The 13,987-nt window shown below is 46.5% G+C and overlaps 1 protein-coding gene across 6 annotated transcripts in view; it reads left to right on the plus strand.

Moving 5' to 3' along the window:
• LOC144505058 (uncharacterized) overlaps positions 1 to 13,987 on the plus strand; it is a 105,315-nt gene that overhangs the window by 13,431 nt on the left and 77,897 nt on the right. For 3 of the 6 annotated variants that reach the window (XM_078230795.1, XM_078230794.1, XM_078230796.1), the window contains 2 exons: positions 6,551 to 6,589; positions 11,813 to 11,922. In XM_078230795.1, coding sequence (XP_078086921.1) covers positions 6,580 to 6,589; positions 11,813 to 11,922 — 120 coding nt within the window. In that variant the 5' untranslated portion in view covers positions 6,551 to 6,579. Of the gene's footprint in view, positions 1 to 3,800; positions 3,931 to 6,336; positions 6,590 to 11,812; positions 11,923 to 13,987 lie in introns of those variants that run through there. The other 3 variants (XM_078230797.1, XM_078230798.1, XM_078230799.1) reach the window with 3 other exon arrangements.

A 13,987-nucleotide genomic window follows, 5' to 3' on the forward strand; every position in this document is an offset into this window, starting at 1 on the left:
CACTACTCCACCAATCTTGGTGTCATCAGCAAATTTACTGACCCACCCTTCAGCCCCCTCCTCCAAGTCATTGATAAAAATCACAAATAGCAGAAGACCCAGCACTGATCCCTGTGGTACACCGCTGGTAACTGGTCTCCAGTCTGAAAATTTTCCATCCACCACCACCCTCTGTCTTCAATGAGATAGCCAGTTATTTATCCAATCGGCCAAATTTCCCTCTATTCCACACCTCCTTACTTTCTTTATGAGCCTACCATGGGGAACCTTATCAAACACCTTACTAAAATACATGTATACGACATCAACTGCTCTACCTTCATCTACACACTTAGTTACCTCCTCAAAGAATTCAATCAAATTTGTGAGGCAAGACTTACCCTTCACGAATCCATGCTGACTATCCCGGATTAAGCTGCATCTTTCCAAATGGTCATAAATCGTATCCCTCAGGACCTTTTCCATTAACTTACCGACCACCGAAGTAAGACTAACTGGCCTATAATTACCAGGGTCATTCCTATTTCCTTTCTTGAATAGAGGAACAACATTCACCACTCTCCAGTCCTCTGGCACTATCCCCGTGGACAGTGAGGACCCAAAGATCAAAGCCAAAGGCTCTGCAATCTCATCCCTTGCCTCCCAAAGAATCCTAGGATATATCCCAACTGGCCCAGGGGACTTATCGACCCTCAGGTTTTTCAAAATTGCTAATACACCTTCCCTCAGAACATCTACCTCCTCCAGTCTATCAGCCTGTATCCCACTCTCATCCTCAAAAACATGGTCCTTCTCCTTGGTGAACACTGAAGAAAAGTATTCATTCATCGCCTCTCCTATCTCTGCTGACTCCATGCACAAGTTCCCACTACTATCCTTGACCGGCCAAGGACTTCTCATGCCCCTCCTAGCTCTCCTAAGCCCTTTTTTTTAGCTCATTCCTTGCTACCTTGTAACCCTCACGTGGCCCAACTGAACCTTGTTTTCTCATCCTTACATACCCTTCCTTTTTCCTCTTGACAAGACATTCAACCTCTTTTGTGAACCATGGTTCCTTCACTCAGCCATTTCCTCCCTGCCTGACAGGGACATGCCTATCAAGGACACGTAGTATTTGTTCCTTGAACAAGCTCCACTTTTCATTTGTGCCTTTCCCTGACAGTTTCTGTTCCCATCTTATGCTCCCTAATTCTTGCCTAATCGCATCATAATTACCCCTCCCCCAATTATAAACCTTGCCCTGCTGAAAGGTCCAATCCTCTCCATTGCAATAATGAAAGACACCGAATTGTGGTCGCTATATCCAAAGTGCCCTCCCACAACCAAATCTAACACTTGGCCCGGTTCATTACCCAGTGCCAACTCCAATGTGGCCCCACCTCTTGTCGGCCTATCCACATATTGTGTCAGGAAACCCTCCTGCACACACTGTACAAAAACTGTCCCATCCGAACTATTCGACCTATAAAGGTTCCAATCAATATTTGGAAATTTAAAGTCACCCATGACAACTAGCCTGTGACCTCCACACCTATCCATAATCTGCTTTGCAATTTCTTCCTCCACATCTCTATTACTATTTGGGGGCCTATAGAAAACCCCCAACAATGTGACCGCTCCTGTCCTATTTCTAACTTCAGCCCATATTACCTCAGTAGGCAAATCCCCCTCGAACTGCCTTTCAGCAGCCATTAAACTATCCTTGATTAACAATGCTACTCCTCCACCTCTTTTACCACCTTCCCTACTCATACTGAAACATCTATACCCCGGAACTTCCAACAACCATTCCTGGCCCTGTTCTAACCATGTCTCCATAATGGCCACAACATCGTAGTCCCAAGTACCAATCCACGCTCCAAGTTCACCTACCTTATTCCGGATGCTCCTTGCATTGAAGTAGACACACTTCAACCCACCTTCCTGTCTGCCGGTTCACTCCTGCGTCCTTCATACCCTCCTCAGTACCTCACTACACTCAACACTGGCTCCCGGACTACAGCTCGTTTTCCCATCCCCCTAACAAATTAGTTTAAACCCCCCCAAAGAGCCGTAGCAAATTTCCCTCCCAGGATATTGGTGCCCCTCTGGTTCAGGTGCAAACCGTCCTGTTTGTACAGGTCCCACCTCCCCCAGAATGTGCTCCAATTATCCATGTAACTGAAACCCTCCCTCCTACACCATCCCTGCAGCCAAGTGTTTATCTGCACTCTCTCCCTGTTCCTCAACTCGCTAGCACGTGGCACCGGCAACAAACCAGAGATGATAACATGGTTTGTCCTGGCTCTCAGCTTCCACCCTAGCTCCCTAAATTCCTGTTTTAAATCCCCATCCCTTCTCTTACCTATGTCTTTGGAACCGATGTGTACCACGACTTGTGACTGTTCCCCTTCCCCCTTAAGGATCCTGAAAACACGGTCCGAGACATCACGGACCCTGGCACCCGGGAGGCAACATACCATCCGTGAGTCTCTTTTGCTGCCACAGAACCTCCTATCTGTCCCTCTAACTATCGAGTCCCCAATAACTATTGCTCTCCTGCTCTACCCCCCTCCCTTCTGAGCCACAGTGACGGACTCAGTGCTGGAGATCCGGTCACCGTGGCTTACCCCTCTGGGTAGGTCATCCCCCTCAACAGTATCCAAAGTGGTATACTTGTTGCCGAGGGGAATGACCACAGGGGATCCCTGTACTGACTGCTTCCACCCAGCCCCTCTCACCGTCACCCATCGATCTTCATTCTTCGGAATAACTACATCCCTGAAGCTTCTATCTATGGCCACCTCTGCCTCCCGAATGATCCGAAGTTCATCCAGTTCCAGCTCCAGATCCCTAACACGGTCTTCAAGGAGCTGGAATTGGATGCACTTCCTGCAGGTGTACTCAACTGGGACACTACTGGTGTCCCTCACCTCAAACATCCCACAGGAGGAACATTGCACTGCCTGCACTGACATCCCTGCTAACTTCCCTTACTAAGAAACGAAAGAGAGAAAAAAAAAGCTTACCTGCTCTCACTCCGAGTCCTTTTTAGGTTAGAGGAGGGGGGAGGGTGGGGGACTCTAAACTGAGATTAAACCCAAACAAACTGAGATTAAATCCAAACAAACTGAGATTAAATCCAAACAACTGAGATTAATCCCAAACAGAGATTAAACCCAAACAACTGAGGTTAAACCCAAACAACAGAGATTAAATCCAAACAACTGAGATTAATCCCAAACGAACTGAGATTAAATCCAAGCAACTGAGATTCATCCCAAACAAACTGAGATTAAACCCAAACAACTGAGATTAAATCAAAACAACTGAGATTAAACCCAAACAACTGAGATTAAATCAAACAAACTGAGATTAAATCCAAACAAACTGAGATTAAACCCAAACAACTGAGATTAAACCCAAACAAACAGGAATAGAGGAACAGGCTTGAGGGGCTAAACAGCGGATGTAGTCTGTTAGAATCTTCAAGAACGTCAAAGACTATTTAGGCTAAGCTCTTACTGTTTATGATTTCAATTCTTCAAAAAGTGAGTGCTTTATAATTTCTCTCAGGTATGTCTAATTTCATGTTGTTCTATTTTTCCAGTTGCTACAGCTGTGGTATGTGTTATTGTAATCTTAGCAAAAACAGAAGGATTTAAGCAGACTTAATTATCCAAGAATGCTTCGGGCCATTTGTGAAATTTACACCAACATTCTCTTCCCATATACCTGCATAGCAATTCCTGACAAAACACCCTACCTACCCCGATCCTGTTCACCAATATTGTTTCTCTAATTTACATTGACTTTACTCCACATGACTGCTTCCGAGTGCTGTAAATGATTGGATACAGGCTCTGATTTAATCGTGCAATTTGGTGTTAGGAGAGGAAAGTGTACCAAATTAATTACTGCGGGTGTTTTTCGGACCAAAATCCAAAATTGGTAAGCACAAAGCGTTACAATTATCTCTGTTTCCTTTGACTCAAAATAGCAGAATGAAACTTGGGATAATTTCTGATTCGGTTATAATTTATAACAAAACAAAAACTCGAAAGGCAAAAACAAACACTCAACATCAACAGTTTTTGGACTAATTCCTATGGTTATACTTTGCATTTACAAGGGGTTGTAAATTATTATTGTGAATCATTGTTCTGTGAGTAAAAGTTAAATGAACATAATTTGCAACCTTAATCCTGAGAGTTATGAACAGAACACTAAAGCTAAAATAATCAAATTCTGTTTTCTCCCTCCAGCTTTTGAACTTGACATTTTCTTTCTTTTATTGAAATTCTTTATCCTTTTTGTTTATATTCCCTCTCCTTAAACTTTTCACACTGAAGTGCATTCTAAAAGAGAAGTAACAACTGTTGTACCAGAGTGTAACCAGTGGGTGAGGTTTACAATCTGGATTCCAGTCACTCACTGATTTGAACTAAATGCTGCAACCTAAGGTTTTAAGTACTGTAACAGTTAATTACTGTACAGTTTTGTGGTGGCTGAAGAAGCATAACAATTTAACAGAATTAACTTTATGTTGAAAGAAGAACTCGGTATCAGCTTCGAGCAAAAATAGACCTCAAACCGGTCATGGGGTTCAGTTCACATATTTACAGCTGTCCCCTTAATCCCGCTATCTCCTAAAACCCACCTTTTCCTGTAATTCTAGTGTTGCCAATCCCTTCAGGATTATCTGAGAATCTCCATGAATTCGAGATTAATCTCCAGGACACTACTTCCAGCAATACTGTGACATTAAACAAAAAGTGTTTTTTTTTCATTTCCAAATATTGAAGTTGGAGGAAACAGGCTGTTTGATTGAATGGGGACTATGAAGATGTTATTTGATGAAACCACCAGGATTATCCATCTAACCAGAGTTGCCAAGTCAACATTTTCTTGCATTGCCCTTCATAGCAAACCCTTCTAATAAACAGCATGCTCGAAAGGTTGACTTGTTACTCTCCACAGAATCTGTCGGGCTTTCTAAGTGCTTCCAGCATTTCTGATTTCAATTATTGTGCCAATATCGTGACATGAATATGCGATTCAAAATCAGTCAGCTCAACATATCTGCGTACGTTTTGCATTTGGAAATCAAATTTATGAAGACTTGTGCCCCATTTCCATAGTGGCGAGCTCTAGGAAATGCTTTCATTTGCCTCTACTCCTGTATTTGTTATTCCACCTGCTGAGAATGTTTAAGTAATAAAACCACAGAATGGGGAAGCTGCACTGAGAGGACAACACTGTGGAACGAATCTGTTGGTGACTCAAACAGAGGTTATAGAATATGATTACACAAGTAGCTTTTGTATTGTTCTATATTTCGGGAGATTCAACTTGCTGTATGACCAAATTGATTGAATATTAACGCACCTCGCTTAAAACCCATTTGAAGCCCATTTGAAACAAATCCTGCTTTGTGCAACAGGATCCAGCGAAAATGCTCCTGTCTTATTTTGGTTTCTCGGGGATGTTTTTCTTTAATAAAAAGAGAGGTTAAATTGGTTGCAACCTTTGAGTCAATAATGTTACTGCCAAAAATATCAGGGTGCAGTAAGAGCAGTTAATCAGTAAGTGGAGTTCAGACTGTTGTTATTGAAGCAGTAACTGAGGCATTTCACGGTGCCTCGCTTTTTGTGTCTATTCAGTGAAGGAAAGGACAAGTTGAATCTCTTAAAGGAACACTTATTTTTTTATAATGGTTTTCACAATCTAAATATTTCACAAACTGTTTCCAGCCAAAGGAATTCTTTTGGAGTGGAGTCCACTGTTGTGTCGGTAAAATTCGCAGCCAGTTTGTGTACAATGATCTTCTAATGAGGTGAATGACCATCTAATCCATTTTGATGGTGTTCCGTGAATCAACATTGGCCAATGTTGCCAAATTGTGCCATGGGAACTTTTACAACTACCTAACCCGACAGACAAAGGCCTTAGCTCAGTGGCTCATATAATCGACACTGCCACCAATGCAGCTCTCCCACACTGAACAATTAGTTGCTCAAACCCTGGAGTAGATATTTTACCTTCTGTCTCAAAACTGATCATACCACCAAAGAACTAAGGTCGTATGAATACAGCAATCCTGGGATGCATATTTTGGACAAGGGGTTAAAGCGGGGTTCAGTCTGACCTCTTGGTGGATATAAAAGATCCTGCGACACATGCACAGAAAACCATGGAATTCTCCTGTTTCCCTGACCAATACTCATCCTTCAGACAACATCCTCCAAAATAGATCATCTGGTCATTTATCTGTTTGCTATTTGAGGACATTGCTGGGTGCAAGTTGGCGTTCACCTTGCCGATATTACAGCAATCCAACATTGCAAAAGTACTTAACAGTAACATGCCCTGAGTTTGTGAAAGGTTCTGAATAAATGCTAAATTATTTCTGTAACGGATACCTGACTTTAACCAACAAATTCACAGGCTTTGATATTACAGGGAGGATGAGGGCGGGGGGCAATATCTCAAACTGATATTTTTAAAGTGCGTGGAAAATTTCAGAAGAATGAACATTAACTTTACTTAATAAAAATTCTGCTGATTACAGGTGAAGCTGAACCCTGGAGTGACTTTAAGATGACGACAGGTGTGTTTTATGACAAATGCAAAGTATTTGGTTAACACAATCTTATCGTGTTCTTACCCTCCTCCCTCACTGTTACCCTCCCCTCCCACTGTTACCATCCTCCCTCACTGTTACCCTCCTCCCTCACTGTTACCCTCCCCTCTCACTGTTACCCTCCCCTCTCACTGTTACCCTCCCCTCTCACTGTTACCCTCCTCCCTCACTGTTATCCTCCTCCCTCACTGTTACCCTCCTCCCTCACTGTTACCCTCCCCTCTCACTGTTACCCTCCTCCCTCACTGTTATCCTCCTCCCTCACTGTTACCCTCCTCCCTCACTGTTACCCTCCCCTCTCACTGTTACCCTCCTCCCTCACTGTTACCCTCCTCCCTCACTGTTACCCTCCTCCCTCACTGTTACCCTCCCCTCTCACTGTTACCCTCCTCCCTCACTGTTATCCTCCCCTCCCACTGTTACCCTCCCCTCTCACTGTTACCCTCCCCTCTCACTGTTACCATCCTCCCTCACTGTTACCCTCCTCCCTCACTGTTATCCTCCTCCCTCACTGTTACCCTCCTCCCTCACTGTTACCCTCCTCCCTCACTGTTACCCTCCCCTCCCACTGTTACCCTCCCCTCTCACTGTTACCATCCTCCCTCACTGTTACCCTCCTCCCTCACTGTTACCCTCCCCTCTCACTGTTACCCTCCCCTCTCACTGTTACCATCCTCCCTCACTGTTACCCTCCTCCCTCACTGTTACCCTCCCCTCTCACTGTTACCATCCTCCCTCACTGTTACCCTCCTCCCTCACTGTTACCCTCCTCCCTCACTGTTACCCTCCTCCCTCACTGTTACCCTCCCCTCTCACTGTTACCCTCCTCCCTCACTGTTACCCTCCTCCCTCACTGTTACCCTCCTCCCTCACTGTTACCCTCCTCCCTCACTGTTACCCTCCCCTCCCACTGTTACCCTCCCCTCTCACTGTTACCATCCTCCCTCACTGTTACCCTCCTCCCTCACTGTTACCCTCCCCTCCCACTGTTACCCTCCTCCCTCACTGTTACCCTCCTCCCTCACTGTTACCCTCCCCTCTCACTGTTACCCTCCTCCCTCACTGTTACCCTCCCCTCCCACTGTTACCCTCCCCTCTCACTGTTACCATCCTCCCTCACTGTTACCCTCCTCCCTCACTGTTACCCTCCCCTCCCACTGTTACCCTCCTCCCTCACTGTTACCCTCCTCCCTCACTGTTACCCTCCTCCCTCACTGTTACCCTCCTCCCTCACTGTTACCCTCCCCTCCCACTGTTACCCTCCCCTCTCACTGTTACCATCCTCCCTCACTGTTACCCTCCTCCCTCACTGTTACCCTCCCCTCCCACTGTTACCCTTCTCCCTCACTGTTACCCTCCTCCCTCACTGTTACCCTCCCCTCTCACTGTTACCCTCCTCCCTCACTGTTACCCTCCCCTCTCACTGTTACCCTCCCCTCTCACTGTTACCCTCCTCCCTCACTGTTACCCTTCTCCCTCACTGTTACCCTCCTCCCTCACTGTTACCCTCCGCCCTCACTGTTACCCTCCTCCCTCACTGGTACCCTCCCCTCTCACTGTTACCCTCCTCCCTCACTGTTACCCTCCTCCCTCACTGTTACCCTCCCCTCTCACTGTTACCATCCTCCCTCACTGTTACCCTCCTCCCTCACTGTTACCCTCCTCCCTCACTGTTACCCTCCCCTCTCACTGTTACCATCCTCCCTCACTGTTACCCTCCTCCCTCACTGTTACCCTCCTCCCTCACTGTTACCCTCCTCCCTCACTGTTACCCTCCTCCCTCACTGTTACCCTCCCCTCCCACTGTTACCCTCCTCCCTCACTGTTACCCTCCTCCCTCACTGTTACCCTCCCCTCTCACTGTTACCCTCCCCTCTCACTGTTACCATCCTCCCTCACTGTTACCCTCCCCTCTCACTGTTACCCTCCTCCCTCACTGTTACCCTCCCCTCTCACTGTTACCATCCTCCCTCACTGTTACCCTCCTCCCTCACTGTTACCCTCCTCCCTCACTGTTACCCTCCCCTCTCACTGTTACCCTCCCCTCTCACTGTTACCCTCCTCCCTCACTGTTACCCTCCCCTCTCACTGTTACCCTCCTCCCTCACTGTTACCCTCCTCCCTCACTGTTACCCTCCTCCCTCACTGTTACCCTCCCCTCTCACTGTTAACCTCCTCCCTCACTGTTATCCTCCCCTCTCACTGCTACCCTCCTCCCTCACTGTTACCCTCCCCTCTCACTGTTACCCTCCTCCCTCACTGTTACCCTCCTCCCTCACTGTTACCCTCCTCCCTCACTGCTACCCTCCTCCCTCACTGTTACCCTCCCCTCTCACTGTTACCCTCCCCTCCCACTGTTACCCTCCTCCCTCACTGTTACCCTCCTCCCTCACTGTTACCCTCCTCCCTCACTGTTACCCTCCCCTCTCACTGTTACCCTCCCCTCTCACTGTTACCCTCCCCTCTCACTGTTACCCTCCCCTCTCACTGCTACCCTCCTCCCTCACTGTTACCCTCCTCCCTCACTGTTACCCTCCTCCCTCACTGCTACCCTCCTCCCTCACTGTTACCCTCCCCTCTCACTGTTACCCTCCCCTCCCACTGTTACCCTCCTCCCTCACTGTTACCCTCCTCCCTCACTGTTACCCTCCCCTCTCACTGTTACCCTCCCCTCTCACTGTTACCCTCCTCCCTCACTGTTACCCTCCTCTCTCACTGTTACCCTCCCCTCCCACTGTTACCCTCCTCCCTCACTGTTACCATCCTCCCTCACTGTTACCCTCCTCCCTCACTGTTACCCTCCTCCCTCACTGTTACCCTCCCCCCTCACTGTTACTCTCCCCTCTCACTGTTACCCTCCTCCCTCACTGTTACCCTCCCCTCTCACTGTTACCCTCCTCCCTCATTGTTACCCTCCTCCCTCACTGTTACCCTCCCCTCTCACTGTTACCCTCCCCTCTCACTGTTACCCTCCCCTCCCACTGTTACCCTCCTCCCTCACTGTTACCCTCCCCTCTCACTGTTACCCTCCTCCCTCACTGCTACCCTCCTCCCTCACTGTTACCCTCCTCCCTCACTGTTACCCTCCTCCCTCACTGTTACCCTCCCCTCTCACTGTTACCCTCCTCCCTCACTGTTATCCTCCCCTCTCACTGTTACCCTCCTCCCTCACTGTTATCCTCCCCTCTCACTGTTGCCCTCCTCCCTCACTGTTACCCTCCTCCCTCACTGTTACCCTCCTCCCTCACTGTTACCCTCCTCCCTCACTGTTACCCTCCTCCCTCACTGTTACCCTCCTCCCTCACTGTTACCCTCCTCCCTCACTGTTACCCTCCCCCCTCACTTACTCTCCCCTCTCACTGTTACCCTCCTCCCTCACTGTTACCCTCCTCCCTCACTGTTACCCTCCCCTCCCACTGTTACCCTCCTCCCTCACTGTTACCCTCCTCCCTCACTGTTACCCTCCTCCCTCACTGTTACCCTCCCCTCTCACTGTTACCCTCCCTCCCTCACTCACTGTTACCCTCCTCCATTTCACTGTTACGCTCCCCTCTCACTGTTATCCTGCTCCCTCTTCAACGGAAACGTTTAAGAAATTTTGAAAAGTTTGCTTATTAATGTCGCAAGTCGGCTTACGTTAACACCACAATTAAGTTACTTTGAAATTCCCCTAATCACCACACTCCGGTGCCTGTTCAGGTACACTGAGGGAGAATTTAGCATGGCCAATGCACCTAACCAGCACATCATTCAGACAGTGGGAGGACCGGAGCACCCAAAGAAAACCCACGTAGACACGGGGAGAACGTGCAGTCTCTGCACAGAACAGTGACCCAAGCTGGGAATCGAACCCAGGTCCCTGGCACTTTGAGGCAGCAGTGCTAACCATTGTGCCACCGTGCCTCCGCAATGCAGTATTATTGTTATCCTGATTCCACAGTCCATGCCCCAACCATTTCCATCCTAAAAAGCAGTTAATTTCTAAAAGGGAAAGGTATACTTATCAAATACGTGATAGACCTTTACAACTTGACGTTTTTATTTATAGAATCCCTACATTGCAGAAGGAGGCCATTTGGCCCATCGCGTCTGCACCGACCACAATCCCAACCAGGCCCTATCCCCGTTTGCCCTAACTAGTCCCCCTGACACTATGGGGCAATTTAGCATAGCCAATCCACCTAGCCCGCACATCTTTGGACTGTGGGTGGAAACCGGAGCCCCCGGAGGAAACCCACGCAGACATGGGGAGAACATGCAAACTCCCCACAGACAGTGACCCAAACTGGGAATCGAACCCGGGTCTCTGGCGCAGTGAGGCGGCAGTGCCACTGTGCCACCGTGCTGCCCCTGTTGATCAGTCCAGGTGAAAGTGTCAATAGATTTGAGATTCCCTCGCTGACAGTGATTTCCATGAAATCCTGTCCTCGGGAGCACTCGAAACTCTGATGAATAACTCTCTTTCTCTCATTACTAATTAGCAAAGATGGTTTCCAAAACCTCAATTTTCAATCCTTGAATTAACATTACCTCACCTCAAATTGAGTCTGTTGTTTAACAATTGTTGGTCTGGTCAATTGTTGCAGATGGGTTAATTTTATTGGATTTGACCATTGTGCCTGTGGAGTCCAGGATGCTTCCCTTATCTGAATTTGTATTAATCTCCAATCATTACCCTGCACACTCTCCAGATGGCCATGGATAAAAATCTAGATTTGCTGCCAGTGGTACCTTACCCAAAGACAAAATGTACAACAGCAAATTCATATTTTTAAACATATCAATGTTAGTATATTTCAAGCCTTAAAGTTGATTAATTACTTATTTTTCAATCCTAACATGTTTGTGGAACACAACACATTCAATCATTTGTTTCTGACTGGTTGGTAGAATAATTCTTGTTCAATACATGTGTGTGGATTTTTAGGTTGTAAAATTATACAGATTACAAAATGACTTCTTTGGCCAAGTGAGGAACCAATCCCTGAACTCACAAACAACATCCAAATTGAATTAATCTATAAATTCAGTTGGGATCTGGAGATGCCCTCCAGAAACGCAATTATCAATAGCACCAACAACACACCAGTAATTGAAAATCCGGCTCATAGTATGCAGAAAGTGAGACTTTCCATTTGAAAACCAACGTACTCATGTCCATTCTTTTTTCCTTTTACCTTTTTCTCGTAGGTTGGAATCCAAGTTTGCCAGAAGGAAAACCCCAGAACAGTTTGGCGGCAAAGGGTTTCCGTAGTGTGAGACCAAAGTTTCTTACATCTGGCAGAAAATCACCAGTTCAGGTAAAGTCTAAAAATCTCTTTTTACCAAAGACATTGTTCTTGTAATTATATAAATCAGAAAACCCTCACTTGAAATCTTAATCATAGAAAAAAGAACATCACTCTCAATGTAAAGGACTTACTCATATTAAGGAGTATGCTAGTATGGTGGTCATGCTATTTGATTAATACCCCAGTAGCCCCAGACTAATTTCTTCATGTGACTGGGAAAATAAATAACAACTATCTGGAATAAATGAAAACCAGCATTGTTTAGGGAAGGAAACATGCTTACCTGTTCTGATGTGGAGATGTCGGTGTTGGACTGGGGTCGGCATGGTAAGAAGTCTCACAACATCAGGTTAAAGTCAGGTTTATTTGGAATCATCAGCTTTCGGAGCGCTGCTCCTTCATCAACAGAGGTCCAAAGGGCCGAATGAATTCTAAAACAACTGAGATAATGGAAAACATATCAGAAGCAGCACCAGGCATTTATAAAAACGAGGTGTCAATCTGGTGATGCTACAACACGGGACTTCTTGTATGTCAAACGGCATGTGCAGTAAGTGATGGATAGAGTTAAGTGAACCCACAACCGATGAATCAGGTCTAAGTATTGCAGTCCTGCCACATCCACTCATGAATAGAGTGGACAATGAACAACTCACTGGAGGAGGAAGCTCCACACAAAAAGTGGGACAGATCCACCCCAACCAATTACCACCCCATCAGTCTACTCTCAATCATCACTAAAGTGATGGAAGGGGTCATAACCAACTCTATCACATGGCACTTGCTGAGCAATAACCTGCTTATGGACACTCAGTTTGGGTTTCACCAGGAGCATTCAGCTTTAGACTTCATTACAGCCTTGGTTCAAACATGAGCAAAAGAGCTGCACTCCAGAGGTGAAGTGAGAGTGACAGCCCATAACATCAAGGCCCCATTTAACCAAGTATGACATCCAAGAGTCCTAGCAAAACTGGAGTCAATGGGAATCGGGGGAAAACATTCCACTGATTGGATTCTTATTTGGCCCAATGGAAAATGGCTGTAGTTGCTGGAGGTCTCAGTTCTCAGTTCTAGGACATCACTGCAGGGGTTCCTCAGGGTAGTGTCCTAGGTCCAACCATATTAAGCTGATCCATCAATGACCTTCCCTTCCTCATAACGTCAGAGGTGAGGATGTTTGATGATTACGCAACATTCAGCACCATTTTGCAACTCTTCAGATACTGAAGCAGCCCATGTCCATATACAGCAAGACCTAGACAATATTAAGGGTTGAGCTAACAAGTAGCTAGTAAAATTCACACAAGTATCAAGTAATTACCATGTGTTGCCATTCCTTCATTGTTGCCGACTCAAATTCCTGGAACTCCCTCTCTAATAGCACTGTGAGTGTACCTACACCTCATGGGATTCAAGAGGCTGCTCACCACCATCCTCTCAAGGGCAATAAGGGATGGGCAATGTCTAGCCAGCAATGCCCACATCCCAAAAATTAAAAAAAGCGAAGTGTAACGTGCACGTTTTAACCAAACTCATCTCAGGACTTTGTGGCCACCTACATCCTGTTTCCAGGGTCAACAGACTTACCTCTATCCCCAACCACCATCCCACCACCCCCATCACCCTCCCCTCTGCAATTAAAATTGTATACATCAGGGCTCTTTACCAAAAAACTTTCCAGGGTTCGCTACCTGCCTTGGTAGTGAAAATCTGGCCCTTGGTCTTTGGCACTAAAAAGTTAAACATAGGTGAGTTCATGTTTAATTGCAACATAACAATGGCAAAACAAGTAATGGCGCCATACAAATAGATGGACGCTGAATCGTTTCAGGAGATAGCTGACCACTTAATTCATTAGCTGCCTCCACTTAAGTGGGATTTTGCTAGGCCAGGAGTGTGAAATGCAAAATGTGGCAGATTAGACTTGGTGAGATCAGATCTGAACTTGGGGTTTTTTTTGGATAGGCCGGTACCCCTTTGGAGAGGTAAGTTACTCCTTTTGGATCTGGTCCCAGGATATCTTTTGTGGAAGGTCAGATGCCCTTTGGAATTTTTTAAGATCAGGCAGAAAAGT

Source organism: Mustelus asterias, chromosome 16 (genome assembly GCF_964213995.1).
Source record: "Mustelus asterias chromosome 16, sMusAst1.hap1.1, whole genome shotgun sequence".
NCBI classification, from domain to species: domain Eukaryota; kingdom Metazoa; phylum Chordata; class Chondrichthyes; order Carcharhiniformes; family Triakidae; genus Mustelus; species Mustelus asterias.